At 53.5% G+C, this 21,270-nt stretch overlaps 7 protein-coding genes across 7 annotated transcripts; 5 read left to right on the top strand and 2 right to left on the bottom strand.

The window, feature by feature from the left end:
* Positions 1 to 1,681: 1,681 nt before the first annotated feature.
* Positions 1,682 to 3,286, top strand: J7T54_006694 (C6 zinc finger domain-containing protein; the record flags this gene model as incomplete). Its single annotated transcript, XM_051503147.1, has 2 exons — positions 1,682 to 1,731; positions 1,873 to 3,286. 2 exons carry the CDS (start codon positions 1,682 to 1,684, stop codon positions 3,284 to 3,286), a joined length of 1,464 nt encoding a protein of 487 aa, XP_051365504.1.
* A 397-nt stretch (positions 3,287 to 3,683) lies between these two features.
* On the top strand, positions 3,684 to 5,541 carry J7T54_006693 (uncharacterized protein; the record flags this gene model as incomplete). Its single annotated transcript, XM_051503146.1, has 3 exons — positions 3,684 to 4,215; positions 4,269 to 4,397; positions 4,451 to 5,541. 3 exons carry the CDS (start codon positions 3,684 to 3,686, stop codon positions 5,539 to 5,541), a joined length of 1,752 nt encoding a protein of 583 aa, XP_051365503.1.
* A 1,913-nt stretch (positions 5,542 to 7,454) lies between these two features.
* J7T54_006692 (uncharacterized protein) lies at positions 7,455 to 8,439 on the top strand (the record flags this gene model as incomplete). Its single annotated transcript, XM_051503145.1, has 4 exons — positions 7,455 to 7,552; positions 7,620 to 7,796; positions 7,919 to 8,060; positions 8,251 to 8,439. 4 exons carry the CDS (start codon positions 7,455 to 7,457, stop codon positions 8,437 to 8,439), a joined length of 606 nt encoding a protein of 201 aa, XP_051365502.1.
* Positions 8,440 to 8,774: 335 nt separating this feature from the next.
* Positions 8,775 to 9,693, bottom strand: J7T54_006691 (uncharacterized protein; the record flags this gene model as incomplete). The annotated part of the gene is made up of 2 exons (XM_051503144.1): positions 8,775 to 9,528; positions 9,599 to 9,693. 2 exons carry the CDS (start codon positions 9,691 to 9,693, stop codon positions 8,775 to 8,777), a joined length of 849 nt encoding a protein of 282 aa, XP_051365501.1.
* A 4,221-nt stretch (positions 9,694 to 13,914) lies between these two features.
* J7T54_006690 (uncharacterized protein) lies at positions 13,915 to 15,189 on the top strand (the record flags this gene model as incomplete). Its single annotated transcript, XM_051503143.1, has 2 exons — positions 13,915 to 14,494; positions 14,558 to 15,189. The coding sequence occupies 2 exons, from the start codon at positions 13,915 to 13,917 to the stop codon at positions 15,187 to 15,189; spliced, it is 1,212 nt and encodes a 403-aa protein (XP_051365500.1).
* Positions 15,190 to 15,671: 482 nt separating this feature from the next.
* J7T54_006689 (uncharacterized protein) lies at positions 15,672 to 18,795 on the bottom strand (the record flags this gene model as incomplete). Its single annotated transcript, XM_051503142.1, has 8 exons — positions 15,672 to 15,906; positions 15,961 to 16,045; positions 16,283 to 16,617; positions 16,671 to 17,003; positions 17,069 to 17,199; positions 17,350 to 17,630; positions 17,689 to 18,728; positions 18,785 to 18,795. The coding sequence occupies 8 exons, from the start codon at positions 18,793 to 18,795 to the stop codon at positions 15,672 to 15,674; spliced, it is 2,451 nt and encodes an 816-aa protein (XP_051365499.1).
* An 810-nt stretch (positions 18,796 to 19,605) lies between these two features.
* J7T54_006688 (uncharacterized protein) lies at positions 19,606 to 20,744 on the top strand (the record flags this gene model as incomplete). Its single annotated transcript, XM_051503141.1, has 3 exons — positions 19,606 to 20,146; positions 20,258 to 20,632; positions 20,707 to 20,744. The coding sequence occupies 3 exons, from the start codon at positions 19,606 to 19,608 to the stop codon at positions 20,742 to 20,744; spliced, it is 954 nt and encodes a 317-aa protein (XP_051365498.1).
* Positions 20,745 to 21,270: the final 526 nt, after the last annotated feature.

Genomic DNA, 21,270 nt, shown 5'->3' with positions numbered 1-21,270 from the left:
ATGGAAGCGCATGGTAAACGTCGCGCGCGATGCTCTTGACGAGATTAGCGATAGGCTCCCCTATTCGTAAGGCACACGCAGAGCTTCTGCACGGTATAGTACGACTGTTCCTGGTGGACCTTTCAACCATGGGGGCGCCCATTTGATCTCTTTTCATTCCTGGTGTTTCTATCCTGACGAGTACGTGGCGTCGCATGGTGAGACTTGAATGAAATCAGGAATCGGATTCTTTGACTCCTCTCTGAAACGCAAACCTGCAGACAGGAAAGCTGCCACAGGTCATTTCGCAAGGAGTGGGGCCGGTGGGACGCTAGCTGCCTCCGACTGCCACATTCAGCCGTGTGCGACAGACTTGAGCCAATGAGAGATAAGGGAATGTTTTAGCGTTCCTTCAGCGCGGTACGCCAGAAGAGATTCCGGTTCATTAGGTTAATATGATAGGGCTGAGAGTCACCATGAATATTTTGCAGGTAGATCTGAACAGATGCTTGCATTGAATTCAAGCATCAGCCAACTCTCAAGTCCCAGAACCATTGTAATGCGCTTGGCAATGGAAACGCATTATCGATGATAGAAGGCCACACCAAGATCAAAATTTATTCGTACTTTCTCGCCTACTTTTTCAAAAGACATTGGTCTTCTTCTAATCCATTTAGGGTAGGCAGGATGGTCCCGCCTGCCACCCGATCAAAAGCTAGACACGCACATGCACGTTAGCGTCGACTTTGAGACATACCTTTTCCCTTCTCATTGTCCCTTTTTCTGTCCGAGCTCGCGCAAGAGCTGCTGGCATTGGCGGCGGCCTCCGCCTCGCGCACCCTCTTGGCGTCCATTTCGGCCTTGACCTTACCTGTCGCACGTTAGCATCGCCCGAAACAAAAGGAGGGGCGGGAACAAACAAGCAGGGCAGACATCATTGTTGACGGAGATGAGCACCTTGGGGTGAACCTCGCACTCGCGCTGGTGCGTGCGGCAGTAGGTTTGGTACACACCCTGTCGATGGGGAATTTTTACGATATGGGCGAGACGAGAGCCCGTCAACAGTCACGAATAAACGACGGAAAATACCATGTGAGTCTTCTCAATGTGTTCGATTGATCTCTCATGCGTCTAGTTGTTGGTTCGTCCGCAACAGCAGCGTTTGGTTGCGTTCAGATGGCTCGACTAGGTGCGTACACGTGCAGGTGCGGGTGAACACAGGACCTTGGACTCTAGGACCAAAGAAGTTTCCCTCCGTATCGGAACAATGACATGCAACACTGAAAAGCCTAGTCTCCTCCGTCTCTGCTCCGGTGAAGCTGATGCCTTGGCCGCGGTATTAGTGACTGACCGCCACGGTTTCCTTTGGTACATGTATCCTCCCGCAGCAGAGTCAAGCACGCCCGACTTCGCCTCTAGCGCGAAAGCACCGACACCCGAGCTCGTCGCGACGCTTCAATGCCGTCTAGGACAGAAACACTGACCGATACCAAGGGACAATGAGATGACGCCTCTACAAATAGCTATGGCAAGAGATTCTCGACGAGTGCTATATAATGAGCAAAGTCGATCGTGTCTATAAATAGTAGAAAGCTCGCATTAGCCCCACAGCTGTCGGGACCCCTGCGATGACGCTCGGACTCGACTCCCGTTAAATTGGTCAGCCTCAATCACCAGACCAAACACCGATCCCCTTTCTACAATGTACACGCTCTCCACTCACTCCCCCGTCGTGCCGCAGGACAGGCGAGAGTGAGATAAAGGAAGCATAGACGAACAGATGGCTCGAAAGGGGTCCGAAAAGAGACGAACTGGCTGCACCACCTGCAAGTTGAGTCAAACCCTCTCTCTTCCCCATCTCCAGGATCGCCGTGTTAACCTATACTCGTACAGAAAGCGGCGGGTCAAATGCGACGAGGCTCGCCCCGTCTGCACGCGATGTCTTTGCGGTCAACGCCAGTGCAGCTATCTCGAGCCCCCCGTCGGCTCCTACTCGTGGCTTCACCTCCTGCAAGCCCAGCCGTCAGTCGCGCCGCCGCCGCCACCACCAGCCGTCGTCACGCTGCCGCCCCGGCAGGCGCGCAGCCTCGACTACTTTCGCCACGTCGTGGCACCCTCGCTCGGAGGCAGGCTGGACAGCACGTTCTGGACGAGGCCCGTGATGCAGCTTGCGATGAGCGAGGCGGCGGCGATGCATGGCATGTTGGCCATCAGCATGCTGTACGAGGGGTTTGAGCCGAGTTGGAAGGGGGCCAGCAAGGACGACCAAGCCGCACTGATGCATTACAGCCATGCGTTGCGGCTCATCGCCACGGAAAAAGATAAAAGCGTCGTCCTCATCCTGTCAATCCTCTTCACCTGTATTGAGTTTCTCCGGGGGGACACAGAGGCTGCTATCACCCACTGTCGACACGGGACCATCCTCTCCAACGCCCACGGGAGCCGAGACGCGGGCGTGTCTGCGGTGCTCGGTCACCTGAGCGTCTTCCCTTATTTTTTCGCCAGCGGTGAATTTCCAGTCCCCGCGGCAGGTGCGCCCGCCGTCACGGACGTGTCGACCGCGGCCTTTGCTATGGACGAGCTGCTGGGGCGGGCCATTCGACTTGTGCGGTCGATGGACGGATACCGGTTGGGACTGAAGGGAGCGACGATTCCCATTGAGGTGTGGGTTGCGCAGCGGGCGTTACTGAGGGACCTCGCCAGTTGGAGAAAGGCGTCTGAGGCGCTCATGGACTACTCGAAGAAGAAGGAATCACCTGGCTGTGCCTTATTGCTCATGAGGTTCCTCGTCTGCTGGGTCTGGACGAGTATCGCCCCATACAGGGAGGAGATCGCCAGCGACACGTTTCAAGGCGAATTTGCTCAAATTGTCGAGTTGGCGCGCCACGTTTCGCAAGACGAGAGGCAAGAGGCCAAGTTTACATTCGGCATGGGGGTGTCACCATTGCTGCACTTTGTGATTATCAAATGTCGTCACCTGTCGATACGGCTCGCCGCCCTGGAGCTGCTCCGCGCGATGGGCCGTAGGAGAGAGTCCTTGTGGGATTCGGAGGCAATGTATGCGATTGGGAAGTGCATCATCGAGCGGGAGCATGGCATTGTGGTCACGCAGGGGATGGCAGCGGCCGAAGGAGAGAGGCTCCCAGACGACGAGAGTAGAATACGGGACTCGTACCTGGAAGATGAAGTGTTGGAGGAACGAGATGACCAGGGCAATTTCCTTCTCTGGCGGAAGATGGTCCTCTTTGTTCGCGATGGAGAGGCTATTTCCAGGACGTCTAGTTGGATATCGATCCCGTCTCAATAGTCAACCTTGGAGGCAAGCCCACGACAAGTCTTGTGAGCAAGTGGAACGCGCAATCATGAAGTATCTGCGGGTCAATTGCGAGGCCTATCTCTCATGCCCCACTATGAACGACTAGGCGAGATTCCTGAAGCCGGCGAGGCCAGTCTGGCGAAGTCAGCAGGGGGGCACAATGGTGGGTCAAGTGCGAGGGCATGGCCACGATGTATGGCGAAACTCATCTTACAGACAACGGGCTTCCTGGATATAAAGAGCCCGGTTGCTGCTTTTCTTGTCCTCGATATTCAATCACACATTCCTTCATCTTCTTTTATCACTCCCCTTCTTGTACGCCGCTTGCTTTGCTGAACTGGCTCCTAGCACTCGACTCGCTCCTCCACATACAGACTCTTGTTCAACCATGAAGCCCGAATTCTTCTCGGTGCTTGGCGCCCTCGCTACTCTCTCAGGCCAGACCATCGTTGCCCCCGAAGCCGGTCTGGCCGGCCCCTCGTTCCCGGCGCCATCCGTTCTCCGTGGCAGCAAGGCTCTCACATCGGCCATCACCGACTTTGACGGCTTGGTCGCCGACTCGCCCATCGTGCAGGCCAACGAGACAGCGTGGGCTGTAGCCGTCTTCTCGACACACGACGACGAGCCTCTGTACGAGCGCTACTTTACTCCAGAGTACGATGTCGGCGTTCCCGAGGTCGATCGCAGTTCCGTCTTCCGCATTGCTAGTGTGTCCAAGGTGTTTAGTGTCTGGACGTTCCTGGCGGAAGTTGGCGATGAGCGTTTCAACGATCCTATAACCAAGTATGTGCCCGAGCTGGTCTCCGCTCAAAACAACTGCGCGTCGTCCAAGACAGTATATGACGACATCGATCATGTTCGTTGGCATGAGGTGACCCTTGGTCAGCTGGCGAGTCACTTGGCGGGCATTCCCCGTGACCGTACGTAATCTGACTCGACCCCATCATGGGACCTTGAACTGACTCTCTGGCAGCGGCTCAGGGGGACATGTCGGCCGAGCTCGCCCCGGAGCAGGCAATGGCGCTCGGCTTCCCGACGCTTCCCGACAGCGATATTCCGACCTGCGGCGTGACCGGACTCCTGAGGGCCTGCACCCGCAAAGGTACGACGCCCAATGAACAAGAAAATATTGCGAGCAACAGCTGACTCTGACAGAAATGATCTCACTGCTTCTCAAGCAGCATCCCATCTTCTCGACCGGCCACGCCCCCGCGTACAGCAACGTCGCCTACGCCCTCCTTGGCTTCGCGCAGGAAGCCATCACCGGTACACCCGTCAGCAACGCCATCACAACCAACATCCTCGCCGCCCTCAACATGACATCGAGTAGCTTCGAGACTGCACCAGCATCGGGCGGTGTGATCCCGGGCGACGCGTCGGCCGTGGGCTGGGACTGGGACTTGGGGACAATCAACCCGGCCGGCTCCATGTACTGCTCGACAGGCGACATGGTCAAGGCTGGACAGGCCATCCTGGGATCCAAGACAACGACACCGGCCCAGACGCGCCGCTGGCTGAAGCCAATGAGCCAGACAGGTGTGCTGGGGTCTGCCGTCGGGGCGCCCTGGGAGATTCGGCATCTGAACGTCGGAGGCCGTCTCTCGCAGCTCTACACGAAGCAAGGCGACACGGGCGGCTACCGTGCTGCCTTTGTGCTTTCACCCGAGCACGACCTTGGTGCGGTCATATTCTCCGCCGGTCCGCTCGCGTCGAACTCGGCGGCCGTGCGGGAGACGCTGATGAACGCTGTTGGCAAAGTGTTCCTTCCCATGGCTGAAGAGCAAGCCCGTATCGAGGCGCGCGAAAACTTTGCTGGGGTGTACACCGACGAAGCGACTAATAGTTCCCTAACGATTCATGTGGACGAGATCACGACCGGGCTGCAAGTGTCCGGCTTTACCAGCCGCGGTGTCGAAATCATCGGTCCCCAGAGTCCCTTTATCCCAATCTATGGCGCGGGTCAGTCCGCCCGTCTCTTCCCCTCCACTTTGCGGACTGTACGGACGACGGAGGATGGAACTGGAACGTACACCTCCAGACTGGGGTTCCGAGCGAGCTTTTTCAATGTGACAGGGGGCGCAAGCGACGTCCAGGATCCGGGGCTGATGCAGTGGACTTCGCTAGGTGCGCCCGCGTATGGAGAGCGGACGCTGGATGACTGGGTGGTAGAAATGGGGGAGGATGGGAGAGCGAGGGCGGTGGATGTGAGGATGATGAGGCTGAAGTTGGGGCGTGAGGGTGCTTGAAGCTATGGAATATACTTGATCTTTGACTGCCTTAGCCTTTACCCACGACATAGATGGCCCACTGTACAACAAGAGCCATGAGGGTAGCAATCAACGAGCTGGCCCCGAAAGCTGTCTGCCAGTTACCGAAGATTACTCGGAAAACGAAACAGGATCCTGTAACAATGGTGACGGCCAGCGGTATGAGCGCACTGTGTTTCACATCTTCCCACTCTTCAGTAACTTTATAGCCGAAAAAGGCAATAGACCCGATATTTGGAATTGGACAGCCGAGGACTTTCAGCATATCCCTAAGTAGTGTTAGCAAGCAAGGGGTACAAAGCCTACCCAAAACCATGATCACAAACCGAGACGAATAGACCATTGAATAGCCAGCAAGGTTATTGAGCAAGCATTGGCCTGATGCAAGTGACGGATTCCGGAACGCCAATGTAAGCATAGGTATAAGACAGAGCCTTCCTGATCGAAGGTATTCGCTGTACCGGAAGGTTTCAGAGTCCAATTGCTGGTATACCCCGACGAGCTCGCTCGTACCGTTCTGGGTTTCAGTCCCGAGGAAGTAGAACTAGGCACAACGTCAGCGAGGCAGAAGCACGACACTCTTGAATGGCACATACCTTGACCTCTTCAACACGAGTGACTTGGCGGAAAGGCAGCCAAACCCTTGAACCCTTCCAGAAGCTCTTCATCTTCTCCAAGGCGGTGACATGGTCGTCGTCTTCTTTGAGTAGTATCTGGTTGATTCTGCAGGCTTCACGAGATCCGCTGATAAGAAAGACACAAGGCACATTACAAGCAATACTTGCGAAAAAGTCTTGCGCTTGCTTGTTCAAGACTGCTTTGAATTTGCTGTCGGGGGATAGCGGCGCCACGGACATGTCCGACTGGGCAGCTAACTGTGCCTTAGCTTTTGCTGTTCCAGATGGCACGGCTTGGTTTCCGAGATGCCCTTCAGTATGGTCTCCGCTGACATGGGCCTCTTCGTCAACAAACGTAGGACGCTGCCTCAAATGCGCTAAAGGGGAGACACGGGAGATAGCTGGGTGAGAAGGTCGATTGTCTCGGTCGCTCTCAGCACTCACTACAGCGACCGGCCGACAAGTGGACGGCGTACTTTCGACCGTCATTACCACGAGGTATGTGTTGCCAATTTCAAAGTTACTGGCAATGGGTTGGTAAGAGGACTAGAGGAGGCCGGTTCGGTCAGAACGAATTCGCGCTCTTTATCACATTTTCTTGGGCCCTCATTTCGGTGACGTGTATTATGCACATTGACACCGCCAGTGACTGAATACATTCCTGCTGATTGCCGACAAGCAAAAGCAGCCACAAGGCTCTATGGCCTCAATATTCCATCTGCGGGGATCTGCATGTACCCTGGCACCTACATATCGGGCGCCGTCACAGCCTCACAGGTATGTGTTCGTGCTTGCGGCGTTTGTCAATCCCCCATTGGGAGTGGGCAGAGTGCATATCTGATACTTGCGGTGCGCATGAGAGTGGCTGTGAGTGAGGCTGTACACGCGCACTCGTGGATAGACGGCCCAGGGGTAGGCCGCACCCACTTCCACTAGATGTTGGCTCTTTTTCGCAAGGTCTTGTTGGACTCTGACTGACCAACAGAGGCTGATCATTGCCAAGCCTATTGTCACCTGTGGCCTGGCCAGGAGCCTTCTGGCGTAGTTTTTCACGAGATTAACCTTCTCTTGACCTCTTGGCTCCCACATCGCGCATCCAGCGCTACTCACCATGTCCAGGGACGACGCTCGTGTCGACCATGGCCACGGGAGCCATTCAAAGCATATGGATTTCAGAGTTATGTTCGAATATTAAGCCATATCGACCGCTACAGCTGGATCCTATACTCTACGACCCTCATTGCGGCCATTGGGGCCGGCGCTGCGCTCCCCCTGATGAACCTCGTTTTTGGCCGATTTGTCACCACATTCAATGACTCTGCCATTGGCGCCATCACTCCTGACAATTCCATGAAAGAGGTGTCGAGATATGCGTGAGTCGCCTACCTTTCTAGATGTCACATTGAAGTGTCTTCCCATTTGACTGTCTTCACCCGACAGCCTCTACTTCATCTACCCGTTCATCGCCAGGTTCTTCCTCGTCTACATCCATACCATTCTCGTGTCCCTCGTCGCCATTTGTGTCACCTCGGCGCTCCGCATAGAATTTCTCCAGAGCCTCCTGCGCCAGGACATGACCTACTCGACTCCGATCATGGCGGCGCCCCGTCGGCCAAGGTCACCACCAACGGCAATCTCGTCACCAACGGCATCTCGGAGCGGCTCCACATCCTCATCCAGAGCTGCTCGACTTTTGTGGCGGCATTCGCCGTCGCATTCGCCGTCTAGTGGAAGCTCAGACTTATCACATTTGGCGTCGTCTCGACCATTGTCATCGTCACCGGCGTCTGCATGACGATCGAGGTTAAGAGCGAGAACGAGCTCATGTCCGTCTGGTCCCAAGCCAGTCTCCTCACGCAATCAATCTCAACGACCTCCTCGGTATCAACTCGGGTCTAATACTGATCAGTGTCGTCACGACAGTAGTGACGTCCGTCGTGGGGATCGTCTATGGCTGGAAGCTAGGCCTCGTCTGAGTTTTCGGTGCCCTTCCTCCGGTGATTCTGAGTGGCTACCTTCGCATACGCCTCGAGTTCAAGCCAGAGGAAGACACGTCTGAACGCGTTACTAGCAGCGCCGCGATCGCGACGGAGGCCGTCTTGGCCATCCACGGGTGGCATCGCTTCCGCAGGAGAAGAAGATGCTCTACATCTATCAGCAGAGGATGGACGCCGTGGCCAGTAACTCCACCAAGACGCTGGCTTTCACGATGCTTTGGTACGCCTTCTTGCAGTCTGTCAACATGTTCGCTTTGCCTTGAGATCTGACAAGGAGCGTTCTGAAAGCGAACGTGTTCCATTGGCACCCGAAAACGATTGTTTCGCTAGACTACCTGTACTAAGAGCACTCAGCCGAAGAAGGTCAGCCTATTGTCCAACGTCATGAAGGTTTTTACCATCAAATCGCCATAACCAGGGTAGTTTCTTGTGCCAATATCCGACCCCTTCTGGCATGATACGGAAATTCCCATTCCGATTCAAGCTCAAACTAAGCTATGGGCGTGCCTCGAATCCTTGTCAACTTCAGTTATACAATTAGCTTTGTGACACTGGGACGCCTTGCTGCATCCGCAATCTCTTTGATATGGGGCAGCAACTACTCTGGCAAAGATGCCTCGACGTCGCTGGCCGCGCCCTCTTCATTTGATGCTAACAGGCTCGTGTTTGGCCCCGCAGATGCCTCATCGATATCATTGTAAACTTCCACAATAGCGTTGGCGGCGGCGGTCGTAGGGGGCATGGCTCGAGGTTGGCGCATGCCCGCGCTACGTTTCTTGCGGTCTCGGATGCGCTCCTTTTCAAACTCGCGACTAAGCAACTCAAAGTGCCTCGCCAGAGCTGAAGCCTTCGAATCTCCCTTCTTGTTTATGAATTGTGGAATATCCGACACAGTCGCCTTGCCCTTGTCGTTTAGGTGACTCAAGCGATCCGAGAGCTTCAAGTTCTCACCCACTTTGACGGATCCTTCTTGTTGCTGGCCGGTGTCTGGTGTAGATAAAAACGAACTAATAGTCATCCTTGACAGGGTGAGGCTGTCCTGCTCGGAGAGACCGTACACATTCGCGAGTTCCTCTGCTAGGTGCTCCGAGTCTCGCAATTCATGTGGGCCGAGGAGAAGTGTCTGGTTAACGAGCTGTTGGCCTTTCCCGAATTGAACAAAATTGAAATCCACATCTACCAGCTGCACGTGCTTATACCGGCCGATTTCGTCCTCGGGGTGTTGTTTTCTCAGTGGTCTGGGTCGTGGGGGTTGATCTGAAGCCTTGTTCGTCTGCTTGGCCGCAGATCTCGGCTGGGCCTTTGCTTCTTCTTTGGTTCGATTCTCGCCGAATTGAATGTTCTGTAGTTCTCTGATTCGCCTGTAAGCCAGTCCACAGATGCGACTGTTTTACCGGTCAGAACTTTTCTCCCCAAACCAACCGGAATATGCGAGATTGTGGGGGGTGCTGGCCAGCAGCAACCGTGGCTTCGGACATGGACTCGACTGCTGAGATCAACATACCATTGTATTTCATCCGATGAAAGCCCAGGGTTCGTGAAATGGCAAGATGGACACTCTGTGGAACTCTCGTTCCGCCTTCGGAACACCATGCTCATTTTAAGAACTTGGTTTGGCTGCCTCGGGCGGTCAACGGTTTATCATCACGACACTATTGACCAAACACGAACCTGAATGATGGACAACCAGGGTTTAGACAGATCCAACCGCTGCCCGTTGCTTTGGTCTTCGAGGAACCATTCGCCGCGATCTATTTTCTTCGTTCCTAGATCCATAAACCTGGACTTGAGCACTTGAATAAAGAGCTGAAACAGTCACTAGTCATGTCAAAACTGGTAAACCAGGGCCCTGCATACCTCTTTTGAATTGATTGTCTCCAGGTGAAATGGTAAGTTGCAACCCCGGGCATCCACGACTACTATTAAACTGAGCGGCATTTGCATACAAAGCCGCTCGTGTCCCTGGAACACGAATGCCAGTTGATGCATGATCCTTGATCGGTCTTGTGGCTCCATGACTTGCAGTGCGGAAGCGAGGGCGAAAGCTTGTGACTCTGGCGTCTATGAGTCAGTATCACCTCTCATTATAAATCTTCGATGACGAACCGGGGCGTGGCTTTTCCGTATCAACAAGTGCTTCTAGCAAAGCCTTCATTGAAGCCGCTGCTGTGGCAGCCGCGAAGTCTTGCCATCTCTTGTGTTTGTGACTATCGGCATAGTCGCAAACACCTTTGATGACGATGCATGGTACCTCATCCCAAACGCCGGCTCCCTCCATTTCAAACGCTATGACTTTCTCTTCCTTTGCAACCCTATCTCGATCCTCCCCTGATTTCATAACTGTATCTCCAGAAGCCACTGGGCCGACGTGGATCACCGGATCCTGGACTCTAACAGGGTCTTTCTCTTCCAGCTCTCGCTTAAAGTCGAGCTGCTCTCTTGGCATCAAGTACCTTTTGTCACAACCACACTCTTCACAGGACATCTTGAGTGCAGCTTCGCAAGTGTCGGTCTCGTTGCAGCAGGCGACAGCAGTGCCGCGATGCTGATGTCGATAGTGCGCTTTAAAGAGTCCATCGTGGGCGGTTCCAGGATATTTATACTTGTCACGACGTCGTCGATTTCGCGGGCGCTTGGCGTGTGCGGCTTGCAACGCACGCAGCAACTCCGCAGTCCTCTTTTCCAGATCCAACCGGCATCGGTCCGTCTCAAGGCTCCGCAGCAAGGAACGGACATCTTTATTCAGCCTTCCTAGGCTATCTTGAACCGGTGCCTTGCGCAAGAACAGACCCCCTGGATACCTCCGACCAAAGTCAAACTGGACGAGAGCGTTGCTGATAACAACGTCCCCCAGCAAAATCTCGTCTTCATCATTATTCCGGCCAGGGACTCCACCGCAGATGCCAACAAGGAGAGCAAGGCGCAGATTAGTATAGCTGGCGTTGAGAGAGGCGGCAGCTCCGGCTGCGTGTACCTTGCCCATGCCGGGAAGGAGAACAAGGACAACGTTACACTTGCCGATACGGCCGTTCGTATAATGGTTGGGATCTCCGGCGGCCTTGTGATACCCGTTGGGGAAAAACTCGTCAAAGAGATAATGGACGGCGTCTGCCTCAAGTGGCAATGCACAGATGATGGCTATATTGAAATCGTCGCGCCCTACTGGTCTTTTGTCCATATTGGCCAACGCACAGGCTTGTTTCGCATCACTTCAGGTGGGGTTAGAACTCGGCTTGGTTTGGCGGAAAGCTGGGAGACTCACGATATCGCATACGGAGTAGACATATTGTAGAAATTCGAGTTCATCGTATGTAGTCGACAGCATCACTTCTTAGTCGCGAATTGGAGATACGTGCCTTAAGAAACGAAGTTTTGACAGGTTTGCTGTTCCACCACCGCAGATTATGAGGGACACTCGCGCTTTAATCTCACAGGCGAATGGAAGCAGCCTTGGAGCACGGCTGCACGTGGTCTACCTTGTGTACCAGGTAGTGAGTGCTGGCCGCGCGGAGTACGGCAAAACCTGTGTCCGAGCATTACCTGGGACGTTTTAGAATACCCCTCGAGCCTTGGATACATGATGATTTGTACTCGATGACTAAACTGTAATTAAACATTCATATCTAACTTTGTTCCTTATAATTCCCTTGCGCTGACCGCTGCTCGTCAGGCCGTTCTGAAAGGCATTGGCGGATCCCGTAGGGGACTCGTGTATCATAAAAGCCGGTGGAATAACCTTCATCATACCGTGTCAGTGATAGACACAGCAAAAACGTCCAAAGTTTGCCATGGGCGCTAAATCTTGCGCGATGGCAATGCTTCGAGCAGGCCGCTTCGACGAGAACGGATTCATTGGAGCAGCACGATTTAGCAGGAGGTTTGCAGGGGGGATGAAGAGGTTCGTGATGGAATGAAGAGGCAGCCCGTCGACTCACATGCTACCGCGCTCTTCCAAGTACATCGATTCTTCTCCCAACTCTTGATACCCATCTGTCATGCTCACCTCATGATGTGCTTCCTCCTTCACGACAATCGGAGTATTCGAAATTTGGCGACCTTAGACACCGGGCCGGCGGTCGTCGACTAGTCTCAGGGAAACGGCGGAAATAGGCTACCAGAAGTGTTGCCTGTGAACACGCCAAGTGACCAGCATTGCATCCAGATTCCAGAAGCCCGTCGTGCCCACCAGAGCCCTACGCGTACCATGACGGACGCCCACCTAGGAGGCACTGCTCGGAACGCACATTGGGGCCAAACGTATCAGTCGACGAGATGGTGGCATTAGCGTTGGCGACGGCCTCCCGTCAGAATTCCGTGTTGATATTCATCCTTTCATCGTCGTCCGTCGTGTCGATGGCTGTGACATCGCCCACGGCAGACGTCGCCCAGAGCGCTGTGACCCGTAGGTGATTGTCGTTGCTACATGGACCCATTCGGGACGAAACCTGCAAGCAAGGTTGGCGTCACTGGTCGCTGAAAAGCCAGTCGCGCTATGCTGAGATGGAGGGTGACGCGACTCGTAGAGCGAGCGTGATGGGGGGATGTTTTTCGTTTGGGATGCCCCGCGAGTTCGACAGGCCCTGACTACCGACTCATCTCAACGTGACGACAACACCATCCGAACTTCAAAAGCTCCCTCATTCGACGCAGGCGCAGGCGCACGTAAATACAGCCCTCAGGTGTCTCACATATATGGTCGAGGCATCTAGATCTTGATGCCAAAACCCGTCGTCGAGGTCAGCGAGAGACTAGCCACGAACACCTGAATGCCCTGGGTGGCCTCAGCAATTTAGAAGGCTTCCGTGTCCCTACCGCCCAAGATGGAGTTCACCGTGGCCTCCATCGATCTGGCGCTATCTTGGCTGACCTAAGAGCACTTTGGCGTTTGTATTGGACTTCCTCACTCCTTCTGAGCAGCAGTCTGCACTAGAACTACTCGTTGCCAGATGAACCATCGCAAAAGATTTGCCTTTCACCTCATATAGTGGGGGCCAATGAATCGGCTCCCTTGCATAAAATACCTAGTGATGGAATCATTTTCCGTTGAAAAGGGAAAAGATGACGTTGAAGTCGTTTACACCCGAAGTTTCCCTTAATATCCTACCCAGGCCCTCATCGCGAAGCTGGTGAGCAGTCCGGTCCCCGGATCTCGCCTCACCAACCATTGATCAATGTATCATCAATAACACACGTTCTTGATCCCAGTTCTGGAAAGATTCTTGTACACGTGCACTGTGAAGGAAATTTCAACTGACAGCGGACCATGTGTTGAGATCACTGGGCGGATTACGTCAAAATGAGGTGATGAGCCCATCGCAGGCGCCTTCGTCAACATGATAAAAGACATGGCCACAGAAGTGCGATTTGGTCACGAGCATAGTTTCGATACTTTGTTGCCCAACTTGAATATGTGATTAATGTCCCCCATCCTGCTGTCCAAGCTCTGGTCTTATTTTCCACTACGCACACCAACCATATGCAGAAACGCAGGACGAATACGTGCCCCCTATCGTGCAACGAGAAGATATCGCCCAGATACTGCACTGCCAGACCGCAACGACCGGGGAGTGGTTGAGCTTCTCCAAGCTAACGTTCGGGATTTTCCTTCCATTGAGGCGGCCGGGGACACACTTGCGCGATGCTTCGACAGCTTTGGCAGCTCCAAGATCCTACTTATCGGTGATGCCTCACATGGCACTTCAGAGTTCTATGTGGCTCGGGCAGAGCTCACAAAGCACATGATTGAGAAGCACGGCTTCAACATTGTCGCAACAGAATCAGACTGGCCAGATGCCGAAGCCGTTGACCGCTGCGTTCGTCATCGACCCCGGCCTGATGTGGCATCGACGGAACAGGCGGACGGTAATATGCAGCCATCCGGCCGCTCGGACCTGGACGATCCAGAGCAGCCCGCGTTCTTGCGCTTTCCTACCTGGATGTGGCGTAATCTCGAGGTGCACGACTTTGTCGAGTGGCTTCGAAAATTCAATAAGGGGTTGGACTCGCGCGAAACCGTCGGCTTCTACGGCCTGGACCTATACTCGCTCGGTACCTCCATGCAGGCCGTGATTCAGTATCTCGACAGCGTCGATAAAGACATGGCGAATATTGCTCGTGAACGATACGCTAGTCTCATGAGCTGGGCCGACCACCCTCATGAGTACGGTCTAGAGACGCTTGTTTCCGGGTTTCAGGGGTACGAGAAGGACGTCGTCGATGTTCTTAGGCGTTTACTGCGCAAGCGCCTTGAATATTCCGCCGCCCATTGGGACGGCGTCGAATTTCACAGTGGGGAGCAGAATGCGAGGCTTGTCAGGGGTGAGCTCTGCGCGCGTCGCCTTTGTTGACATAGAAGCGCTAACAAGGCAAACCATCCTCTAGATGCCGAGTACTACTACAAGACCTTGTACTACGCTCGAGACGAGTCGTGGAATCTGCGCGACTCGCACATGTTTGAGACCTTGGTCCGGATCCTCAAGCATCGAGGACCTGCCTCCAAGGCCATTGTGTGGGCGCACAACAGCCATGTCGGTGACGCTCGGGCAACCAGCATGGGTTGGGAACGGGAGGAGCACAACATCGGCCAATTGTGCAAGGAAGCCTTTGGTGAAGAGAAGGCTCTGAATATCGGTTGCAGCGGCAACACTGGCACCGTCGCGGCCGCGAAAAACTGGGACTCTGACATGTGCGTCATGCGTGTCAATCCTGGTATCAGCAACAGCTACGAGCAGATCATGCATGCCACCGGGCTGAAGAACTTTGCGATCGACCTGCGCGAGGGGCACTGTAACAAAGAATTGAGAGATGCGCTGGCTGAAAAGAGACTGGAGAGGTTCATTGGCGTTGTATACCGTCCAGACACTGAAAGGCAGTCGCACTACTCGTCTGCAGTGCTGCCGCAGCAGTTTGACGGGTTCGTATGGTTCGACGAGACGACGGCGGTCAAGGCCATGGAAACTCATCAACCGGAGAATCCACCGGAATACGATGAGACCTGGCCGTTTGGGCTTTGAGAGTCTCGCGTGTCGCGTTTCGTGGCATCTTTGGGACCAAGGCAACGTAGAACTGAATGGCCTGCAACTTTCTTTTCTTATCTCTTCAAGCACATTGACCGTGCTTTCTGCGTGAGCGAGGGTCGGAACAGCTTTTTTACTTCGTCTGTCTTTCTTTTCTGTCCTCTTTGATTATCTTAACCCTACGAAGTAATCAGAATGCTATAAGGTTCAACCGCCCTAAGCATGGGATCTGATCTGCGTCGACTGCTCTATCTGCTCCGAAAAGGGCAGTCCTGTCTTGGTGTTACCAAACAATGAATGTACCCTGACGGAATATTTTGACATGGACCATCGATGGATGTAGCCGAAGCCTCTACTGTGCATACAGTCTCCAGCCCCTGGTTACATCTAGTAGCCTCATGCTCTCCAACAAACGATACTTCCATTCCAAATCAAACCACGGGGGAGGGGGGGGGCTTGAGTATCGAGATTGCGCCCAGCTACCATAACATCCATAGACACAATTTGGAGAATTCAGCCTCCTCAAACGGGGCATCCTTGAGGTCTGGTCTCAACGCCTCTCGCAAAGTCGATGCCTTTCCTCTGCACGCAATTGATTCAGCCTGTATATCTCTGTCGCTGTAGATTTCAGCAAGCTTGTACAGAGCTCGAGCCCGTTGGCCGTCCCCCTCTGCAAAAGTCTCGGTCATATTGACTACTTCTTCAAGAAGTTGTCTGCATGGTGAGTTAGCTTCTATGTGTGCTTCTCGCAATGAACCAAACACTCACATCGCCGAGTTTTCGTGACCCTCCTTCAGTAGCATGCATGCGACATCGTACTGCGAGTCGCAAGTCTTGAGTTTGTTTCCGAGCACTTTCCGACGAAACGTTAGAGCTTTTGATGCCAGTCTTAAGGCATCCGTTGACCGGCTCTGTGCAAGGCGAATGCGTGATAGCAAGACCATGTCCCCCGAGAAGCGCGGATTCCCAGTACTGAGAAAGGTTTCATCTGTAAAGTCTTTTAGAGAAGGACATCTGGATAGCATCCCCTCCGCTTCGTCGGGGCGACCCATGCGAAGAAGGAGACTCGACATGTTGCTGTAAGAGTTACCGATCCTGTCGCTTTTGGCCGCGAGCCTGAGACGAATTGCTTCCTGGTGTGCCGCATAGGCGAGCTCGAGCTCTCCTATTTCAGTATATGCGAGAGCGACATTGTTCAGACTATAGGCAACAAAAGGGTCTTCCGGCCCAAGGACTGCCTTGCGTATTTCCAGAGCACGCATGAACGACTTCAAGGCCTGGGCAGGCTGTGCCAGATCCAAGACGATGAGGCCACCAAGGTCGATAGCGCTAGCATAATCGAGGCCCGTCTTGTCCCGGAATATCGAAATTGCTTGCTCAACCATTGTTCTAGCGACGTTGTACATTTCACTCTCGTATAGGTACCTGCGTAGGTACGCATCAGTGACAGGATATGACAGTGATTGAAGCATACTCACCAACTGCATCGCAGAAGAAGATCAGCGTACTTCTGTCGATTCCCTGGGGCTTTGCCCTGAGAGTTGACGAGATGGACGAGATGGTTCACATGTAGAAGACATTTCTCACATTGCGTCCAAGCTGCTATTTGGTGACCAATGTCCGTGCTCGAGTGGTCTGGGAATCCCCAGCAGAGCATGTAGACTACAGCATCAAAGTAACGCATGCTCTCCGACTCGTCCAGGCGCTTCTGGGCCGCCGACTGCACCAGACGGTGAATCGAAAGTACTCCTGATTCGCCTGCCCGATTGACGAGGGCGGCCCGGAGGAGATCCTCGGACGCATCGCCGAGACTGAGAATAATACATCAGCTTTATAAAGGCTTCGAAACCCTGAAAGGAATAGTTGTTTTCCTTACTCCATTTCGTCAGACAGGAAAGAGAATTCACCATCAATGTCCTTGGACCCTTGCAGCAAGATGTCCTCTGAGATGCCATCTGGTTCAAAGAATGCCAGAAGGTTCAGGAGATGGATAGATACTCCGGTCAACTTTGTGAAGGAGACATCCCACACCGTACTTAAGGTATGCTCGTAATCACTGCCAGGCGCTTTTCGCGCATCGATCTTCCCAGAATGACGGTCGTAAAGCGGTAAGAACTCTCTCGGGGACATTCTTCTTTGTCTGATAAATCCGCTTACCTGTGCCAGAGCCAAAGGCAGTCCGCCAAAGGCCTTGTTGATAGCTAACGCATTCTCTTTGTCGTCGGGCGAGATGGTCTCCAGGTCAAGTGCCTTCAAAAGCAATTCGCTACCATCCCGATCATCCAGCGCATCGACTTGAACATATTGCGTCAGTAGAGAGGTAGCAACGGTAAAGTCTCGAGTTGTCAAAAGTACCGATCCGCGACTGGTGGCCGGCCATGCTGTCTTCAGAGCAGTGAGGTCGTCCGCGTTGTCGAATATGATAAGGTAGGTTGAATCTGCAGCGGTCAGGCGACGAGTGCAATACTCACTGCTTTCGAGCCTGGAGTCACAAACCTGTTGTCGCCAGCCAGCTTTTCACCTTGTATATGGACACGGCTGCGTCTTTAAGTTCCTCGCCACTACCCACCAGATCGAGTCCTTCGGCTATCGTCCGAAAACTCTGCGCGATGGAGATGGCGTTATCAGCTGCAACCCATAGGATAATGTCGAAATTGTTCATGTTTTGATACGCGTATTGGGTCGCAATCTGCGTTTTGCCGACACCGCCCAGACCAAATAGTGCTATTGATTTGAGTGTAGACGTAGTGGTTTCCGGCACCAACGCCTTGCCAACCGCGTTCAAGATATCTTGGCGGCCGCTAAACTTGGTATTCGCGGCGAAAGGTATGTTGTTGTACCAGATTCGTTCAGGCTCATCTAAAGTTTTCGCCTTCATTGTATGTAAGAGCTCCAGTACTTCCTTGTACTGGGTTTCATCCTTTCGCATTCGCGCCAGGTCGGCCTCGCTCTCCACACTTGTGGACATGCGCTTGATGCGCATGTTTGTCCGCGAAAAGTCGTCCCGGAATGTTTGCCATGCGTTCTTTCTTAGGACCAAGTTGGGATTGCTGCGGAGAAAGTGAATAGCGCGAGCATAGAAGCAGATGATCTCGGAATAGACGTCCAACAAGGCCTGCTGGAGAGAGCGGTTCAGCGGCACCGTCTGTTCGTAAACCTGAAGCCTCGGAAGAGTCAGACTTAGCTCCTCCAGCATGTCTAGGACGTCTTTGAGTGTCTCCGCGGCGGCGGAAGCATGTGAAAGGATCATGCGTATGCTGCCCCAGACAGCCGCTGTCAACGCCGTGTTTGCGCCGAAACACAAGGCCAGCACCGCTGAAAAATCATCGACAAATTTCAGCCTCGGCGCAATTTTGTGAAGAGAAATTACTCCAGCGTGAGTGTTGGGTACGGCGCCGTGGAAGGAGGAGAAGGAGTCGATCAGTTCCTCGAGTGTGTGGACTTTCTGGATTGCTTGATAATCGTCGGCTGCCTGTAACTCTTCTCGATACTTTTCCAAGGCCTGAAGCCACAGAGGGCTTGGTGATCGGCTCAGTCTACTGATATCAGCAATACGCTCCTTTGTGGCTCCAAGACTCCAGCCGGGACTCACTTTTCGACCATTTCGGCTGTCTCACGCAGCCGCGCGGCTTCGTCTTTGAATAGAAGAGGTTGATAGGAGGAGAAAATGCTGTGAAACTCTGGAGGGTGGCCGAGCGGGGAAATCTGCACATTCTACATCACTCCGCGACTCTTCCCTCACTGAAAGGTGAGACTGCAAGTTGATGTTGGCGACCCGAGCAAGTCGGCGGAAAGTGCGAGTGGAACCCACACCTGCTAAACCCGGCGAATGAAGTCGCCCTGTTATGTGAGACAAGCTTGCAGCTGTCAGCAAGCCACGGGCGCCTACATGTGCATGTAGCTCCAGTCCTGTCGCGCTAAGCCGGGATGGCGCACGGGGGGCCTAAAGGTACATAGAACAGGATATGGAGTGCTGGGCCCTGGCCCCTAGCCAGGTCACAGGCTCCAGTCCAGTCAATGTCGGCCTCGGAGACGCCTCGCCTTAGGCAAATCGGTGACACAAATACATGGAACAGAGATATTTCTGAGCGGTTCAATCATGTCGGTAGTACAAGGACCGTTGCTTCCCCAATTCACATGCCATGATCCGTGTTTGCGACCCTACCCACGCTACCATAGATAATGGCCAGCTCAAGCGATGCGTCTTTCGGTATAGTATTCTCAAATTAAAAGGGTTTTCACCAAATAACTAATTTTCAATGTCCAGAAATGTCCTTACTGGAGTCGAGAAGCTCAACTATCCGCGCTGAAGTTACTAATGATCCTACTTTCGCCGAACTTCCTTGGTATCGCTGGTGGCTATTCCAGCAGATCCGAAGCCAGCCACAGCGTTTGTTTCTTGCCCTTCCAAACATGCAGTGCGACAAGGAGGCGGACTGGGACGCACAATTCCTACCCGTGTGGAACAAGGTCAAAGACCTTGTTCTGGTACCGGAACCGAAGACCATCGATGGTATTACGGACACACTTGTCCAACACGACATCCTTTCTGTTAAGGACAATTATGAGGCCCATCAGTCGGCCAAAGAACTCGTCTTCTCAATTCTGGGCTGGCAGACGATGCTCTACAAGCCCCAAACTACGTCTTGTACCACTGGGGAGTTCAACATTCTCGATGAGACGGACAAGCATCAGGGCGAAGCGCGGCTGCGGCTCAGCCAGTCATCTGTCTCGGGCAAATATGACCTTCCTAGCTTCCTTCTTGGGTTTGGCATGATGCTCCCGCCGCCACAATACTGTGCCTTCGACGACACGGATGACAGGCAACTGTTTAACGTTACGAAGCAAATTGTCGCCAAAGAGCTCAACGCACATATATTGACCAAGATCTGCGGCGTCAAAATTCAGTGGGTCGACTCGGTCTCCTGCCATCTGGAACTGGACAGACAGTCCGGTACTCTCTTTCTCTATCGATATCCCTCTTTTTGCGTTTCGAACCTTCAATCGCAGAGCCCAAAGGCGCAAAGTCGCAGCGCTATTCACCGATGCGGGTTGCCTTTACCAGGATCACTGCCCTGGGCGACTGAGAATGATGTTACGGAGCTCCTTCGGGAAGTCCTGCTCTCCTATCGCTTGCTCTTTGGTCAGAGTGGGCGATCGAGAAGTCTGTTCCGAAAGCTGCAGCCGTTTGCACGTATACCCCACGAAGGGCACGACCCTTTTCTGCCCCTGATATGCGGCAGGAAGGACTTCAACTGTCCCATTACTCTAGTTGAGCGAGAGGAGTACGACGTGGCTGGTGACTTCCCGCACCTTCGCAGCAGAATTGTACGACTGATCAGCTACGCTTCAAGCAAGAAGCCCCGCTCGATCCGACAGCTATGGCAAGATAAGCGCGACTCAACCACTTGGCTCGCGTTCTGGAGTGTCCTGATATTTGGTTCGTTGAGCATTGTATTGGGATTGATTCAGACTGTGTTTCAGATTATGCAGTATGCTCTTGCTCTTCAGCAGGGGAGGTCCTAATCGTATTTGGATCCCGGCTCAACTGAGACATGAAATGTAGAACTCGTGTAATCTGATTCAGACCTTGCGCTGCGCCCAGCTTTCAATGATGCCTTCAATAGTTGGCTCGTACTCCTTTAAAACGATGGTATCCTCCTCCAAGAACGTGTTTGCATGGACGAAGACAAGAGGCGGAGGCTTGTTTGCGAGCACTGTCTCCCGCCAGTCGACATATTCCCCGTCCACCTTCGACAGGTTCTCATAGTAGGCCCGACAGCCTTGAGAGTCAGCTGTGCATCTGAACATGTGCAGGTGCAGGAGCATCTTCCCTAAGGCTTGCTTCCCATGCGTGCGAATCTTTGAACGGTCTACATGAACTGTCAGGCTTTTCTTTGGCTTGTCGTGGGTGACAACGATGACGCCGCCGCCGTCTTGTAGCAAGCACTTCAAAATAGCAAAGTGGGCCTGTCTACAAGTTAGCATGTCTATCTTCGTCTAAGTTGGTTAATACCTACACGACTGTGGGCTTGGCCCCATTTCTTCGGCAGATATTAGCAAGGTAGAAACCTTGAC

The sequence above is a fragment of the Emericellopsis cladophorae genome, assembly GCF_022114955.1.
Source record: "Emericellopsis cladophorae strain MUM 19.33 chromosome Unknown NODE_4_length_1054762_cov_117_872525, whole genome shotgun sequence".
Classification (NCBI taxonomy): domain Eukaryota; kingdom Fungi; phylum Ascomycota; class Sordariomycetes; order Hypocreales; family Bionectriaceae; genus Emericellopsis; species Emericellopsis cladophorae.
Note: the sequence above shows the minus strand (reverse complement) of the source record. Positions and strands in the feature narration are given on the sequence as shown.